Genomic DNA, 18,108 nt, shown 5'->3' on the forward strand with positions numbered 1-18,108 from the left:
CCACATGGGGGGGAGGGCGGCCTGGGAAGAGCGCTCGGGGACAGCGGATGAGGCCGCTGCCGTGCTGCCCACTTTGCCTCTGAGTGTCCACCTTTCCTTCAGCAGAGCAGGGACAGAGAAGCTGGGTTAGGTTTGATCTGTGGTCGAAGGCTCGTTCTCAGCAGGGGCAAAGGGTGGGCCCGGGTCGGGCCACGAGCGGTGGTGTGAGAGCATGCCTCAGGTCTCCGGGCCCAGTACCTAGGCTGGGAGGGGGAGCTGGGGCCCCAGACGGCCTACAGGAGTGCGGTGCTCACTGGCCCCTTCAGCCTCCGGGTGTGAGTCGTCGTGGCCCTAAGGGCACGGCCGAAAAACCAGGCTTTCACCTTTAAGCTTGTTTGGCGATGAAGATTCCTAGGTGAGGAGAAAGGGTCCGGGTGAGGAGGGTAGGCGATGAGGTGAATCCCGACCTCTGCAGTGTTTCCTTGAACAAAGGCCATCATTTCCCACCCTGGTGACTGATTCAGAGCAGACATTTCCTGTGCGAGGCGAAGAACAAGAGCTTGTAACACTGACAGCATTGTTTTTTGCTGTTGAAGTCCATTTAGGCATTTGTAGTCGTCTGGAGCAAGCACTGGTCTTGAAAATGTGACCTGTAAGATAGGCCTTTGTCATAGCAGTTTTTAGAAGTAAGTTTTCATTTCTGGTTACAAAAGAGATGAGGGGAAGAGAGGAATGAGGCATTGGTACAAAGAAGGGGAAAAAGTCAGCTTTTCCTGTAGAACACATCCTACTGATGCGTGTTTCAAATATGGCCGAGTCAGCCAAGAGACACGTGAATGCCGAGGAGTCTTGAAGTCCTCATGGTGACAAGGTGTGAGCACAGCACTCAGGCTCCATTGTGCGGTTCCATGTGTGACAGGGCACTTCTTTGTCTTCTAGTTTTGTTGACTGCAAGGAGTGTGGCCGGAAGATGCATCAGATTTGTGTTCTCCACTACGACATCATCTGGCCTTCAGGGTGAGTAACTTCCTGGTGATTTCCTGAGACTCCAGGAAAGGGAGAGCACTCTGCACAGAGTGGAGGGGAGGGCACTGGCGGCTGCTGTGCCTCTCGACGTCACCAGCAAGGATCCGGCAATTAGAGGGATGGCTGTTGGTTCTAAATTTAAGTCTTAAGTGTTTGCCTGCTTTAGGAATTGTAGAATCAAAGCAGTCTGCCTCTTCACTTTTGTATAATGATGTGATGTAAATTGCCAGCAAAGTATTTTAATGCTGCATTTCACTAGTTTGGCAACATATACTGTTTTATATAATCAGATCACACCCATTATTTTTTTGCAGCTTTGTATGCGACAACTGCTTGAAGAAAACGGGCAGAACTCGAAAAGAAAACAAATTCAGTGCTAAGAGTAAGTTGTGGAAGGGTTTCTGTTCCTGGTCTGTACATTTTAGAAACATGTACTATATCATGGCTTCAGGGCTTGCTTGTCCCGGGTCTTTTTCTGTGGCTTTGTTTTCTAATACTTGTATTTTTCTTATCTTACCCTTGAAGAGAGTCATTTAGCTTAATCTTTATGTGAAAGTCAGCTTTATGATCAGACTGTGTTTTAGATGGAAGTTTAGAAGCTTACTTATATAGTAAACTTCGTGAATTCTGAGAAAATGTCATCAGATCCTTCTCAGGAAACTTAGAAGTAATGCACGGACACACCTCCTTTGGTGATGGGCACACTCAGCCCTGGGTACGTGCGCAGGTGTCTATATGCCCACCAGTGGGCGTGGGCCCCGCTGTTGTGAAGGGTGACCCTCTGGGGCCCTTGGGAGTCAGCCAGCATCACAGGGCCGGCTGGAGCTGGGCTGCCCAAGGGCTGCGTGGGTGTGCCACTGCCACATTGGTGTCTGCGTGGAGCGCCCTGTCGCTATAGGAGTAAACTGTTCCTAAGTGTATGGCGTGTCATCTTCGTTAGCTCGGCTCTCGAGTGCTGGGGCCACCTTCTGTAGCTTGACGTTCCCAGCCATCCTTCTGCTGAGTCAGCAGCAAACCTGAATAAGAAAAGTCCTGAAGGACTTCCCTGGTGGCCCAGTGGATAAGAATCCACCTGCCAATGCAGAGGACATGGGTTCAATCCCTGGTCTGGGAAAATCCCACACACCTTGGGGCACCTAAGCCCAGGTGGCACTACTCAACTTGCACTCTGGAGCCTGGGAGCCAGTTACTGAGCCTGCACGCTGCAGCTGCTGAAGCCGGCACACCCCAGAGCCCGTGCTCTGCAACGAGAGAAGCCACCACAATGAGAAGCTCTCACGCCGCAACTCAAGAGTAACCACCATGCGGCACAGCTAGAGAACGCCTGCATGCAGCAATGGAGACCCAGTGAAACTGAAAAAAGTAATTAATTTTAAAAGGGAGAAAAGAAAAGCCCCTGCAGCAGTGCTTTCAGAGCTCAACCTGCCCCCAGACTCCTGGCTGCTCTCACTTCTCTCCAGCAGGACTGGCGGCTAGCACACTGCTTGGGGTCCTCGGCCAGAGCCAGGCTGACGAGAGTAGAAGAGAGATGGGATGTTGCGGGGGTCAGCGGGTGGGAGAGAGGGGTGGCAGGCAAGAAGGAAGCCCCTCAGAAGCTCTCCAGATCGGTGTTGACTCAAGTTCAGACTGTGTCATTCCCAAAGTCCACTTATCCGGTCACTTAAACTCTCGTCAAGCCTTTTGAAACATTGATGAAATCACCAGCTGTTGTAATAGCTTTCTTTAGATCGGGGTTTCTGTACTGACATTTGGGCCAGAAAAATCTTTGTTATGGGGGCTAGCGTTTGTAGAATTTTAGTAGCAGTGTGCTTAGTCCCTCAGTCGTCTCCGACTCTTTGGAACCCCATGAGTCGTAGCCTACCAGGGTCCCGTGTCCATGGGATTCTCCAGGTAAGAATAACAGAGTGGGTAGCCATTCCCGTCTCCAGAGGATCTTCCTGAACCAGGAATTGAACCCGGATCTCCTGCATTGCAGGTGGATTTAGCAGCAGCTGCCCACTAAATGCCACTGCTTCCCCTCCCCACCCCATGAACAGTGGCCATCAGAAATGTCTCCATACGTTACCAGATGTCCTGGGCAGGGGATGCAGATGAGGACTCATGCTTTAAAGGATTCATTCCGAGTGATGTCACTAAAGTAGTCAGCAACTTAGAATCACTTCCCTGGGCCAGAGCCTCACTGACCAAAATAGAAATTGCTAGGAGAGCTAGTTCTCAACAGAAGAGCAGTTGCAGCCTGTAGAGAGGTGGAGGGGTGAGGCAGGACAGGGGAACCTGAGAGCTGGCCCAGCCCCCACCCCCACCCTAGAGCCCAGAGAGGCAGAGAGTATGTGGACCTTTAAAACATTGGTGTAGAACATTGACTTACAGAAAAGGACCTTAAAAGTGCAGCGTCTCCCCTTGGTTTTTGATATGAGCATGAATTAGCATCATCTTTGCAAGCATCTGTCAGTCACGAGAGAAGTTGCCTCCTGGGTATCTGCACTGACTTGGTACAGGGGCGCAGGGGCCGTCTGTCCTGCCCCATTTTATGTAAGGAACTTGAGTGCCTTTGGGTTTTGGTGTCTGTGGGACTCCCGGAACCTGTCAGTACCCCATGGATGCGGTGGGACGACTGCATTGAAAATACCTTCCAGCTGCTGGTCAGCTCATGTGATGCTAACAACTGACCAAAACCACCTCCCCACCTTCCTCCACTCAGCTGGTTAAAAGCGCAAAAAGTAACAACTTCGAGTGCTTTGGAGGTCAGCGTCAGAGTGTTCTTACTGTGTTTGGTTATGGAAATCCTTCCTAAGAAAGATGCAACCCAGAGGTCAGAAAGCACAGGCCGAAGTGTTTGATCACATAAAGAGAAATATGAGGCCTCCATCATGTGCCGCTGACAGGCATGTGCATGATGGGGTACGGTTTAAAATGTCCGTTTTCAGACCCAGCAGTTCCCCTTTGACCCACGTCTCCCACAGGAATGTTTGGGGATTTACTGCTGTGCATTGTCAGGGAGTCATGGTGCATGCAGCCGCGATCTCATGAGGGAAGGGGGTGGGCCTGTGGCAGGACTTGGGTGGCCGTCTCAGCTGCCCTCCCTTCCTAGACTGGAAGCCACCTCCTGAGGGAACAAAACCTGCTCAGCAGCCACGTGCATGGGAGCACTTGGGGGTGAGAATGAGAGGGTTTTCTTCAGGGTCTTCACAAAGATAGACGAGGTGGTTGTGAGCCCTTTGCACCTAATTCCGTGTTTCTCAGGATGGCTGAGAAGCCATGGGCAGTCACGGGAGTGGGGGTGCAGAAGTTTATACTTTTAATGGGGTTTTTATTTCATTGCCATTGTTAAATTTTTTTTCTTTAAATCACTTTCATTGAGGTACAGCTTATCTACCCAAAAACTCCACCATTGGTGTGTTTATTGCAGAGACTGAACTTAGAAAGTCTAAATTTTGCAGGTATTTCTTAACTTCAGTAAGGAATCAAGCCATGTAATTATAAATATAAATTCAAGCCATCTTATACACAGTCACTGTCGACCTTTTTGTAGTTTTCCCCTCCAGTTTCTTTCTGCACATGCACAGCTTTTTCTGCCGTGAACTGTGTGTGTAGTTACGTGCTGTGTAGCTCCTATCACAGGGGCCACTCCTGGGAGAGCAAGGGTGCAGGAGGAATGGGGGATGGAGGCCACCAGGAAAGGGGCCTGGCCAGTCTGCATCCTGGGGCAGCGGCTCCTGCTGCCCAGCTTCGGAGCCCTCACAGGACTGGACTGGCTCGGTCATCTTAGATTCAGCAGCGGGACACCCCTCGGCGCTGGGCAGGAAGGGGCATTCGTGCCAGCCTGCCTTCCAAGGAGAGCAGCCTCAGGCTTCTCTTTTCTGTTAAGAGTTCTTCCAGAGTGGGAACCAGCCTCAGGGCACAGCTGAGACCCCGAGCAGCCATATGGGCACAGCCAGGGCAGAGCCTGGTGTCACCAGGACCTGGGCACGTGGGGCAGGTGGCAGGTGGACCCTATGTAGCCTCCTCATGCCTGCTCCCCTGCTTAACCCTGGAGCCCGTCTTCTTTCAGATTTGGGTCCACCTTTGTGGCTCTTCTGCCCCTTAGACTTGGAAAAAGATGGAAATTTGGGGCATTTGATAGCAGTTTCCAGTGTGTGGGGTGTCTGAGACTCCAGGGTTCACCAAATGCTCACCTCATAGGATCTCATGAGATCCCTTCTGTATTTGGAGAATGTCAGTCCTTAAAATATCAGACTACCCTGGAAAGAAAACGTGGATTCTGTAGCCTCGGCCCTTCCTGAGCCATCTCATCTGCCTCTTCTGGATTTTGCAGGACTACAGACCACACGGTTGGGAAACCACCTGGAAGACCGAGTCAACAAGTTTTTGCGGCGACAGAATCACCCCGAAGCCGGGGAGGTGTTTGTCCGTGTGGTGGCCAGCTCAGACAAGACGGTGGAGGTCAAGCCAGGGATGAAGTCACGGTTCGTGTGCAGACATTGTCCCAGTGGACACCCTGCCTGGTTAACCAGAGCCCCGCTTTCTGGCAAGGCTTTAGAGTCTGGCAAGCATAATTTGAGAGCTTTTCATCAATTAGCATGTAGCCACCCTTCTCTCAGCGTCCCACAGTCTTCAGGGAACGTGAAATTCCTGTCCGAGTGAGGCTGTCACAGAGAATGGGGGTGCAGCTCTGAACTGCCTGGGCCAGTGGTCCAAAGGGGCGACCCCACCTGCAGTTCGCCTGCACCACATGGGTCAGAACAGCAAGTCTTGTCTGTGTAAACGGTGATGCATGCAAACAGAAGGTTCTTTGTTCCAGGTTTGTGGATTCTGGGGAGATGTCAGAGTCTTTCCCGTACAGAACCAAAGCACTCTTTGCCTTTGAGGAGATTGACGGGGTGGACGTGTGCTTCTTTGGGATGCATGTCCAGGAGTACGGCTCTGACTGCCCCCCGCCAAACACAAGGTAACCCTCAGCCCCTTTCTGATGCGTGTGTGCCCTGTGCTATGTCAGTGAACAGGACTCTCAACATCCTGGAGAACCGCTTCAGCAACCAAACAAGTTAGTTTGGTTTTCCCCTAAGCCAGTGAGAAGAGAAGGGTTTTGATGACTGTTCTGTGTTGAGTACATGGGTTCTGACCCTGATCTTGCTGTGGCCCCTGTCCCACCTGGGGCAGGTAAATGTATGGAGAAGGGATGGGGACTGCTGCCGGGCCTGAGTGCTCATTGATGGACCTGTGAAAACATCTCACCTCTGCCAAGAGTTACTTCCTGTTCAGTCAGGAATCTGGGTGCATGGGAATCAGAAGTGGCTTTTGCTAGTGGTACCGGTCTCACCCAGTCGTCCTCACGGTGAGAGATGATGTTGCTGCCTAGTTCAGGGGTGAGACGGGATTCCATTCTATCGATTGGTAGCAGAGGTTGGTGGTGGTGATTTTCTCGTGTCTTGTTTGTGGCCAGTGTAGATGCTATCAGAGCAGTTTATTTCTAGAGCTTTCTTTGGATGCTGGTGTTTGGTTTCACCTTTGGGAGATAACCTGAACTTCCGATTAATTTCTCCCTGCCTGCTTCCCCCAGGCGTGTGTATATATCTTATCTGGACAGTATTCATTTCTTCCGACCCCGATGCCTCCGAACAGCCGTTTACCATGAGATCCTTATTGGATATTTAGAGTATGTGAAGAAATTGGGGTGAGTTGAATTCAGATTATCCAGAACTAATAAAACTCTGTTTTTAATTTTCACTGTGGCATTTATTTTGTGAAATAACAAAAGTTTTTGTTTTTTAAGGTTTTCTGTGTTTTTATTTTGGTGTCCTTAGATTCAGAGACAACCCTTCCTGACGTCGTCTTGGGCCATGTGGGGCTGGGGCTTTCCCTGCCTTCTGTGTTCTCGCATTCTAGTCTGTTTTTAACACTTTGTTGAGGCATATTTTACATATCATACAATTCACCTGTTTCACTTGTACACTTCAGTGATTTCTAGTAACCTCAGCAAGTGATAGAGCCATCACCGCAACGGTTTCAGAATGCTCTCACGCCCCACTCCCACTCCCATAAGGCCCCTGTGCCCATTTGCTGTTCATCCCTGTTGGACCCCTGTCCCCAGCTGATCTCCTTTGTGTTGTTTTCCTGGGTAGTTACTTCTGTCCCTGCTTTGGTGCCTGTGCCTCGCCGTTACTCCTGGAAGGCAGGGATGTTTTACTCCCTGCTTCCATCTGAGTTGTGTGTGTCCTGCAGGTATGTGACAGGGCACATCTGGGCCTGTCCCCCGAGTGAAGGAGATGACTACATCTTCCACTGCCACCCCCCTGATCAAAAAATCCCCAAGCCGAAGCGCCTGCAGGAGTGGTATAAGAAGATGCTGGACAAGGCCTTCGCCGAGCGCATCATCCATGACTACAAGGTGCGCGTGCCTGGGGAGGGGGCAGGGCATCTTCACATGTCTTTCTCTGTGCTCCCATGGGTTAGAGTTAATAGCCACTTTAGGAGAAATGTAAAGCAAAAATTAAAAAATTTTTTCAAGCATAAACTTAGGCAACTTCTCTGCCGTCTGTGGAGACTCACAGATGGCAGCTTGAGAACAGAGGCGACACGGCCTCTGAGGCCATGCGGTCCTTCCCCTGCATTGTGGCCCAGAGCCCCTTCCTCCCCAGAATGTTGTCCAGGCCCCCTTGTCTCACTGCTGCACTCGGTCATTCTCTAGGACATTTTGAAACAAGCAACTGAAGACAGGCTCACCAGCGCCAAGGAGCTGCCCTACTTTGAGGGGGACTTCTGGCCTAACGTGCTGGAGGAGAGCATTAAGGAGCTGGAGCAGGAGGAGGAGGAAAGAAAGAAGGAGGAGAGCACCGCAGCCAGTGAGACCACGGAGGTAATGCCGGGCCACGTGCTGGGGCTGCGCTTCGGCGGCCGGGTCCTCAGGAGGGGGCCTGCCTCATCTGCGGTGGTGTTTCCGCACAGCCTCACTGCATGATCACCCACCGCGGGGCCTGCCTGGCCCTGGGCCGCAGTCCAGCTGTGTTGCCCAGCTCCGCAGAGATGCATGACCTCCTGGGTGGACAGGGGCCCTCGCTCTGGCTTCTCTGGGCAGGACGGCCAAGTCTGAAAAATGGAATGATGAGAGGAGGGCATCCCGCAGGGAGCCCGGGAGAGACGGGCAGAGGTGTAGACGGGAGTTGTGGTCAGGAAGCAGTCTGTTCACTTTAACACTGACTTGAGGAGGAGACTCTTATTTGCAGGCCTCATTCACTTGCTCTGTTATAAACCGCCCCTTGCTCTCCACTGGGCACTTGTGCATTTGTGCCCTCACTTGGGTCACTCTAAGCACCCACCGTGTACAGGCACCATCCTGAGGGCTACAGTGGGAACTAGTGAGAAGCAGGAGAACAGGCGCATTGGTGGTGCACCCTGAGGTGGTGGAGGAGACAAAGGGAAGGTGGATGGGGGCTTTCAGGGGGCCTTGTCTGGGGAGGTGGTACGTGAGCAGAGACTGGGGAGAGGAGCCCAGGAGATCCAGGGGAAGGGCCTCCAGCAGGGAAAGGAAGGTGTCAGAGTCCAAGCTGGGAGCACATGTGCCGTGTTTCAGATGCTCAGGTAAGAGCTGATGGTGGTTTAGTTGGACGTGAAGCTGTCAGCAATGAGAAACGTAGAAGACTAACAACCCTAAATTTAGGGCGCGTGAGGACAGTTCTGTTTGAAGGCCACCTGCTAGGTCTGGGCCTCAGAGCTGAGACAGTGTTACTGCCTCTCTGAGGGGAGGTTGACATGGAGCACTCTGGGGGACGACCATGAACTGGCTGTGGACCCCCTCATCTCGAGAGGCTGCTGGTTGCTGACTGCGCGGCTCTGGGGCCCTGGGGTCTAGGGCAGCCTGAGGAGCTGCATCTGGAGCCCTGGGCTGGGGGTTCGTGTCTGCGGCTGCTTCTGGCCGCCTTGTGTGCTTTAGGGCGTATCCTCTTTGGAACACAGCCACCCCAGCCCCTTCCAGAATGGAGAATGCCTGGGTGAGGATATGATGAGCTCTCATATCACAGGTGGGCCCCAAGGAGCTGTGCTCATCGTCCTCGGCCTGCCAAAATTTTGCCGGGCCTCCCTGGAGGCAGAACGCGTGGGCCTGGAAGATCGGGTGATTTAGGTCTGGAGGTGCTGGGAGGCTGCGCTGGTCACCGCCATGCCCACTGGGTCCACATCCACCCACGTCATCTTCCTCCCAGCACTTACTCTGAAGGCAGCAGTGTTCGTGGCCTGTGAGCAGGCAGGTTGCAGTCCGCTTGGCGGTCACCTGCCTTAGCCCGGCTCCCTGGAGCCCCCGCAGCCAGGAGCTGGCAGCCTGGTGCCTGCCGAGCATGGAGCAAGGGGCAGGGTGGGGCCGACAGCCATGTGTCTTGTTGCAGGGCAGCCAGGGCGACAGCAAGAACGCCAAGAAAAAGAATAACAAGAAAACCAACAAGAATAAAAGCAGCATCAGCCGCGCCAACAAGAAGAAGCCCAGCATGCCCAATGTGTCCAACGACCTGTCCCAGAAACTCTACGCCACCATGGAGAAGCACAAAGAGGTGGGGGCCAGCAGGGAGGGGTGGCTGGACACCGAGCGGGGAGCCCCCGCCAGGCAACACCAGGTGCTGCTCACAGCCGTGCTCAGCCCCGGCGACAGCAGGAGGCGGGCTCGGTCCTTCCCTTCACAGGGCTGACATGGCTCTTCCCTGCACCCCCAGGTCTTCTTTGTGATCCACCTCCACGCTGGGCCCGTCATCAACACGCTGCCCCCCATCGTTGACCCCGACCCCCTACTCAGCTGTGACCTCATGGATGGGCGGGATGCCTTCCTCACACTGGCCCGGGACAAGCACTGGGAGTTCTCCTCCTTGCGGCGCTCCAAGTGGTCCACGCTGTGCATGCTGGTGGAGCTGCACACCCAGGGTCAGGACCGCTTCGTCTACACCTGCAACGAGTGCAAGCACCATGTGGAGACGCGCTGGCACTGCACCGTGTGCGAGGTGAGTGCTCCCAGGCTGCGCACGTGCTGCCTGGGACTCGTAGTCGACTTCTTCCAGGGAGAGAAGGACCAGATGAGGAAGGCTTATCTGTGCACCAGTCCATTGTTGGTTTTGAGATTGTTTTGGGTTTACACAAGGGGCCTGGATGTGGAGGGGTTCCTGCCGTGTGTCCGTGCCACAGTACCCTCAGGGTTCAGCCTGGGACCTAGTCCAGGCCACATGTCCTGGAGTGGGGGTCAGTCGGTGAGCTTCCCTCAGAGACTGTGTTTGTGCCGACCTTCCCAGGGTGAGGAGATGCTCACAGGACACCATGTTATTTTATTCTCCATTTCATTAGCACCAGCCCAGTGTCTTGGACATAAGCAGGCCTCTTGGCGCAGGGCGGGGACCCAGACGGGAGAGCACAGCGGGTCCTGGTTACACTTGCGGTGACCCCAGCTCTGCCCATGCCAGGAGGCCGAGGATGCTGGGAGCCTTACCCTTGTGGAGGCCTCAGCCCCAGTGCCCCTGAGCTGCCCTGCAGAGCTCTGGGGACACCTCAGGGACACTCAGGGAGTCTGCCACGGTGTGGGCCAGCAGCTCAGGAGGGGCACAGGGACTGCCAAAAGAGAGAGTGGCCAGGGTAGTGGCCTCTAGAGCTTTCTGGGGTGCAGGTGTTCCCGGGAGGGAGGCTCTGGGGAGCAGACGTGTTCGGCATCTTTGAGCCTCTCATTGAGGGACTGGGTGCAGGGGCTGCTGGTTGCAGCTGTGAGCTGACTCGTCCCCTGTCCTTGCCCACAGGACTACGACCTCTGCATCAACTGCTACAACACGAAGAGCCACACCCACAAGATGGTGAAGTGGGGGCTGGGCCTGGACGACGAGGGCGGCAGCCAAGGCGAGCCGCAGTCCAAGAGCCCCCAGGAGTCGCGGCGCCTGAGCATCCAGCGCTGCATCCAGTCGCTGGTGCACGCCTGCCAGTGCCGCAACGCCAACTGCTCACTCCCGTCCTGCCAGAAGATGAAGCGGGTGGTGCAGCACACCAAGGGCTGCAAGCGCAAGACCAACGGCGGCTGCCCGGTGTGCAAGCAGCTCATCGCCCTCTGCTGCTACCACGCCAAACACTGCCAAGAAAACAAGTGCCCCGTGCCCTTCTGCCTCAACATCAAACACAAGCTCCGCCAGCAGCAGATCCAGCACCGCCTGCAGCAGGCCCAGCTCATGCGCCGGCGGATGGCCACCATGAACACCCGCAACGTGCCTCAGCAGAGCCTGCCTTCCCCTACCTCAGCGCCGCCCGGGACCCCCACGCAGCAGCCCAGCACGCCCCAGACGCCGCAGCCCCCTGCCCAGCCCCAGCCCTCGCCTGTGAGCATGTCACCAGCCGGCTTCCCCAGCGTGACCCGGACTCAGCCACCCACGACGGTGTCCACCGGGAAGCCCACCAACCAGGTGCCAGCCCCGCCGCCCCCTGCCCAGCCCCCACCCGCGGCGGTGGAGGCTGCCCGACAGATCGAGCGGGAGGCCCAGCAGCAGCAGCACCTGTACCGGGTGAACATCAACAACGGCATGCCCCCGGGGCGCACGGGCATGGTGACCCCGGTTAGCCAGATGGCCCCCGTGGGCCTGAACGTGCCCCGGCCCAGCCAGGTCAGCGGGCCTGTCGTGCCCACCCTGCCGGCCGGGCAGTGGCAGCAGGCGCCCATCCCCCAGCAGCAGCCGATGCCGGGCATGCCCCGGCCCGTGATGTCCATGCAGGCCCAGCCAGCCGTGGCCGGGCCCCGGATGTCCGGCGTGCAGCCGCCCCGGAGCATCTCACCCGGCGCCCTCCAGGACCTGCTGCGGACCCTGAAGTCGCCCAGCTCCCCGCAGCAGCAGCAGCAGGTGCTCAACATCCTCAAGTCCAACCCTCAGCTGATGGCAGCTTTCATCAAACAGCGCACGGCCAAGTACGTGGCCAGCCAGCCTGGCCTGCAGCCACAGCCCGGCCTCCAGGCCCAGCCTGGCCTGCACCAGCAGCCTGGCCTGCAGAACCTGAACGCCATGCAAGCCAGCGGGCCACGGCCTGGCGTGCCTCCGCAGCAGCAGGCCATGGGCGGCCTGAACCCCCAGGGCCAGGCCCTGAACATCATGAACGCAGGCCACAACCCCAGCATGGCAAGTATGAATCCGCAGTACCGAGAGATGCTGAGGAGGCAGCTCCTGCAGCAGCAGCAGCAACAGCAGCAGCAGCAGCAGCAGCAGCAGCAGCAGGGCGGCGCTGGCATGGCTGGGGGCATGGCAGGGCACGGCCAGTTCCCACAGCCCCCGGGCCCCGCGGGCTACCCCCCCGCCATGCCGCAGCAGCGGGTGCAGCAGCACCTCCCCATGCAGGGCAGCGCCATGGGCCCGATGGCGGCTCCGATGGGGCAGCTCGGCCAGATGGGGCAGCCTGGGCTGGGCGCAGACAGCACCCCCAACATCCAGCAGGCCCTGCAGCAGCGGATTCTGCAGCAACAGCAGATGAAGCAGCAGATGGGGTCCCCAGGCCAGCCAAACCCCATGAGCCCCCAGCAGCACATGCTCTCAGGACAGCCTCAGGCCTCGCACCTCCCCGGCCAGCAAATGGCCACGTCCCTTAGTAGCCAGGTGCGGTCTCCGGCCCCTGTCCAGTCTCCGCGGCCCCAGTCCCAGCCTCCACATTCCAGCCCGTCGCCACGGATACAGCCCCAGCCTTCACCGCACCACGTCTCGCCCCAGACTGGTTCCCCCCACCCAGGACTCGCAGTCACCATGGCCAGCTCCATAGATCAGGGACACTTGGGGAACCCCGAACAGAGTGCAATGCTCCCGCAGCTGAACACCCCTAACCGGAGTGCGTTGTCCAGTGAGCTGTCCCTGGTCGGCGACACCACGGGAGACACCCTAGAAAAGTTTGTGGAGGGTTTGTAGCATTGTGAGAGCATCACTTTTTTTTCCCCCCCTTTCATGTTCTTGGACCTTTTGTACTGAAATCCAGGCATCTGGGCTCTTTTTATTCCTAGATGGAACTGCTACTTCCAAGCCATGGAAGGTAGATTGCTGTTTAAAGAAACAATACAAAGAATATATTTTTTTGTTAAAAACCAGTTGATTTAAATATCTGGTCTCTCTCTCTCTTCTCTCTCTTTTTGTTTTTGTTTTTTCGTTTTTGTTTTTTGTTTTGGGGGGAGGGGGGTTTGTTTGGATTCTTTTGTCGTCATTGCTGGTGACTCATGCCTTTTTTTAACGGGAAAAACAAGTTCATTATATTCATATTTTTTATTTGTATTTTCAAGACTTTAAACATTTATGTTTAAAAGTGAGAAGAAAAAAATAATATTCAGAAACTGATTCCTGAAATAATGCAAGCTTATAATGTATCCCGGTAACTTTCAGACGTTGCGGGAAGATTTTTTTCTATAGTGAACTCTGTGGGCGTCTCCAAGTATTACCCTGGACGCTAGGGATTGGCTCCTGTGTGCACACACGTACACACCCACACACACGTCTATCTATACATACTGGCTTAAGCCAAACTCTTGTCTTGCAGATGTAGAAATTGTTGCTTTGTTTCTCTGATAAAACTGGTTTTAGACAAAAAATAGGGATGATCACTCTCTTAGACCATGCTAATGTTAATAGAGAAGAAGCATTCTTTTCTTTCTTCTATGTGAAACTTGAAATGAGGAAAAGCAATTCTCGTGTAAATCATGCAAGCGCTATAATTACTATAAATAAGAAAATTCAAGAAGATCCAATCACTGTATAGAATGGTAAAGCACCAACTCATTTCTTATATCATATTGTTAAATAAACTGTGTGCAACAGACAAAAAGAAGGGTGGTCCTTGAATTCATGTACATGGTATTAACACTTCGTGTTCGGGGTCTTTTGTTATGAAAATGCTGTTTTCAACATTGTATTTGGACTATGCATGTGTTTTTTTTCCCCCCATTGTATATAAACTACCGCTTAAAATTGATATAAATTACTGAAGTTTTTAACATGTATTCTGTTCTTTAAGATTCCTGTAAGAATGTTTAAGGTTTTTATTTATTTATATATATTTTTGGAGTCTGTTCTTTGTAAGACATGGTTCTGTGTGCTCACGGAGGAGAGGCGGGGGCTGTGGTCCTGCCAGCTGTGGGGGGGGCAGCCGGACTCGGCCGGGGCCGCGCAGGTCCTGCTTGGCTGCCAGCAGAAGAGCCCCAGCCAGAGCCGGGGGCGCCAGTGGGCCTGAAGCAGCACTTTGTCTCCCTTCCACTCCCCGTCCCAGCCACCCCGACCCCCACCATACCCCAGTTCCTGCCTGCCAGTCCCAGAGCTCCTGCAGAGGGTGTCCTGGGGACTGGAGGGAGTCCGCAGCCCGCCCCTCACCCTGGCTCAGCAAGGGAGGACGCCATCACAGACCCCTGGGCTGGGCTGGGCTGGGCACACGCAGCGCCGGCCTGCCCCTGCCCACCTGAGGGGCTGCTCTGGGGGCCGCCGGGGGCACGGTGCAGAGCACTGACTGCCAGCCCCGCCGTGATGAGAAGAGGCCTCCAGCTTCGAGCGACGCTTGCACTTGGCCACCACCCGGTCCTTCCCCTATCTCTGCTCCAGTTCCAGGGGTCCTTACTGAGGGGCTGACACGCAAGATCCTGAGCGCTGTAGAAATGACATCTCAGAAGAGGACCACCAGCAGGAGAGCTGAAGTTCCTTCCCTGGTCTGCATAGTCCCTCCCAGGGCACAGGCCAGTAGAGTCCTGCCTCCCATTCCCTCAGCCTCCAACTGCGGGGGTCTAGGTCTAGGGTCGTGATGTTCAACTTGGAAATCATGGCCCAAATAGCTCTCCTTTTGGCCTTCAATTCATAAGAAATATTTCCAAAATAATGTGAGTTGAGAGTGTAAATTTGAGAAAACTCTGTTAAGAAATGAGTTGTGACACAGAGCTTTGAATCTTGTTCTAATATTGTAGATCTAGTCAGATAAGATTTCAGACTACCATCTTCGCCACCATCCAGCCCCACCCATCGCCAGAGAGAAACAAGGCCAGACCCAAGGCCACGTGCCATCCCTGCTCCAGCCCCTCTCCCTGGTTGCCTTCTGCAGCGATGAGAGCACCCTGGGCTGTCTGTGTTCACACAAGAAGTGTGGGCCTTCTGGGCCCTGGAGAAGCAGCTTCAGGCCCACACTCCAGCTGCACAGCCCTTTAACCTGGCCAGTGGGGAGTCTCTTAGGTCATCCTGGAGTCCCAAGCTCTGTACCAACCTCATCCTCTTGGAAGTCCCATGCAATCTTGCCAAAGGATGCGGCCGAGGGTGTGGTCCGGATGCTAACCCAGCATTTGGCGCAAGGAAGTTTCTGTGAGCCAGAAAGCCCTGACACGGTATCTCACGTGCTGTCTACTTAAAAGAAGATGAAAGCCCTATATTTGTGATCAAAAAGAGGAAACTTGAAATGTGTTGGTGTTTATAATAAAAGCTGGTAAAACTGCTTGGATTCAAAGATGGTTCCAGTTGGCTAATGACCCTGAGAATTAGCTTAGCAGCCACTCATAAGATATAGGGGTTCAGTTGATTTTGTCTAGTCATGTGTTCATATGTTTTTGAGAATTGAGCATGTTAAAAACAGAAGTTGGCTGCAATGTCTGGGTAACAAGGTGAAGAGCCTTCTAATATCTCCGGCTGAAGACATATAACTTTCTTTTGATTGCCATTAAGTGGAACCAAAAATTTTATTTGAGCCAAAATATGCTTTTAGAACTACATGAGAAAATAAGCTACTTTTGGCAATTACCTGGTCAGTGGTTAGGGCTCCCCATGTCCACTGCAGGGGGCACACGTTTGATCCCTGGTTAGGGAACTAAGAAACTGCAAGCTGTGCAGCATGGCCAAAGAAAGCTACCCTGAAAAAGCAAAACTGAGTGAAGGAGGTAGCCAGGAAGCCCTTGACCCAAGGCCAGTGTTGGGAAGTAGACGCTGTGTGTATATGCATGAGCAGGTGGGGCTGGGGTCAGTGTCCGCCTGGGATCACAAAGCCACACTGTTAACTCAGTCAAGAGCATGGGAACTGGTCAGTCGTTAGATACTAACGTGAGTGTAGCACCCAGGCTGACACAGACAAGGCTGAGAAACTTTGACAAGGAGCTGGTGGTGCAGTGGTGACCAGGGAGTGCTCGCCTCTATATAGACGATGGACTTGGATCCAGTGACTAGATTGTGACTGAAATTACTTCACTAAACTGAAGGATTCAAAGGGCACTGACAGAACACCCTGAGGAAGCGGTGCAGGTGTCAGAGGATCCAGAAGAGACCTCGGGGTGGGAGTTCCCTTGGCCGTGACCAAGCCCTTCTGCCTTCCGAGCCTCGTGAAAGGTAGGAACACTAGGTAACAAGTGCTATTTAGATGTGTGTCCACCCCTCTGTAAGGTGGGAGAACAGAGGCAGCATCTGGCCTGAATTCATGAGCACCCAGGGTGGACATGAGCCCCAGTCAGACTCACGCCTTGTGCTGGAAAGGAGCTTTTCCTCCAGCCTTGAGAATCGTCCCATGACCCGCCCCCCCCCCCCCCCGCCATTCCACAGGTTCGGTGTGAGCCCACTCTGGGGTACCCTGGCGAAACGGGCACTGTGGTACAGCGTAGCCTCTTGAACATCACTGACAGTGGTAGGTGGTCACAGGTCCTCACAAAGGACCATGTGGCTACTTTGGCACCAGAGAAGAAATGATGACAGCGTTAGTCAATGGTAGTGCCACAGCTTCCAGTTCCCGGTGTAGATGACCCCCAACCTACCTCCCACCTGAGGCCTAGAGAGCGCTTAGGTGTGGAAAGGGGTTTAATGTCTGGTCATGGGTCCCCATGGCTTGTAAACTTTTTATAGTGGTGATATATAAGCAGATCGATGATATGGATCCAATAAAGCGTCCTCGAGGAAGGTGGTGATATTTAGGGAATGTTGCAAGTAAGTTGAGGGCCCTGCATCCCACAGGTCATTCAGAAAACTGTCCAGAGAGGATACTCCCGGAAAGGATGGCAAGGGGCCTGTGGGGTCCTTTGAGCCCACTCAGGCTCCCCTCACACCTGGGCACAGGGTTGGGGCCACAGAAGCCTAGGGGTAAGGCCACAGAAGAGGGCTGCCTCTTGCCACTGCACGGAGGAGAGTCCTGGGGACCAGATGCCAGCACTGCAGCTGTGCTCCCAAAGCCAAGAGATGTAGAGAAAAGAGCAGGGGGCCCGCGGGGCCACTCAGGAGGCACTCAGAGCTGACAGGAGCTCAGCCGCCAGAAACGGGATCACCGTGAGAGTGAGGTCTCCACCCTCGAGAGCACTGGGGACTCTCGGGTTCCTGCGGGGCCGCTTCTCACTGTTCCCCGCCCTCCAGATACTTGAGTTCTGAGCTGTGGTTTCCTGGGCGAGGAGGAGGGGTCCTCATGTGGGAAGCGGGCAGTGGGAAGCCGCAGCCGCTTTCCCCCAGGAATGAGCACGCCTGCTGCCTCCAGCTGATGTTCAGAGAAGCACTGGTCTGTCTACTCAGGAAATGTTTATTGATTGGCTTCTGACCAGCGACAAGTGAGGCAAGGCTCAAAGACGGGTCCAGTTGGTCTCCGTCAGGTCGAGGATTGCAGGCTGTTCCGCTGTTGAAGAAGCACACGATCCTCTATTGCCGTGTGTCCCGAGGGACAGTGCTTCCTTCTCAAGTTTAACATGCGTGCAGATAGATTATCCGGGATCTTCTAGCATCTTGATTCTTACTGGTGGATGGGAGTTTATGTCAGAATTTCCTTCTTGTCTAAATAATATTCCACTGTACGTATAGAGCATGTTTTGTTTACCCATTCATCCATCAGTGGACACGGGTTGCTCTCACTTGGCTATTGTACTGAATAAAAATGCAGTGGGCATTTTTCATGGCCCTCAGCTTACCTCTAGGGGAAGGCAGTGACTTCTGCGAAAGGAATGAGCAGCCTCACAGTGGCCACAATGACAGAGAGAGATTGAGGGGTCTCCCTCTGCCTACCACTCCCTCCATTTCTCTCTCTGCTCTCCCCAAGCGACTCCCCACCGGTCTCCATCAATTCAACTCAAGTACTTCTGCTTCTACTCATTCTTTTCCTTCTTCCATTTTTCTTATTCGCGTAGGGCCTGAAATCTGATCATGA

General features: G+C 54.2%; 1 protein-coding gene across 2 annotated transcripts in view; it reads left to right on the forward strand.

The window, feature by feature from the left end:
* Positions 1–14,699, forward strand: part of CREBBP (CREB binding protein) — a 120,954-nt gene extending 106,255 nt beyond the window's left edge. For both annotated transcript variants that reach the window (XM_068968314.1, XM_068968313.1), the window contains 10 exons: positions 919–996; positions 1,320–1,387; positions 5,321–5,471; positions 5,807–5,953; positions 6,566–6,679; positions 7,228–7,393; positions 7,694–7,861; positions 9,384–9,545; positions 9,705–9,986; positions 10,767–14,699. In XM_068968314.1, coding sequence (XP_068824415.1) covers positions 919–996; positions 1,320–1,387; positions 5,321–5,471; positions 5,807–5,953; positions 6,566–6,679; positions 7,228–7,393; positions 7,694–7,861; positions 9,384–9,545; positions 9,705–9,986; positions 10,767–12,896 — 3,466 coding nt within the window. In that variant the 3' untranslated portion in view covers positions 12,897–14,699. The remainder of the gene's footprint in view (positions 1–918; positions 997–1,319; positions 1,388–5,320; positions 5,472–5,806; positions 5,954–6,565; positions 6,680–7,227; positions 7,394–7,693; positions 7,862–9,383; positions 9,546–9,704; positions 9,987–10,766) is intronic.
* Positions 14,700–18,108: the final 3,409 nt, after the last annotated feature.

This window comes from Capricornis sumatraensis, chromosome 3, assembly GCF_032405125.1.
Source record: "Capricornis sumatraensis isolate serow.1 chromosome 3, serow.2, whole genome shotgun sequence".
NCBI lineage: Eukaryota > Metazoa > Chordata > Mammalia > Artiodactyla > Bovidae > Capricornis > Capricornis sumatraensis.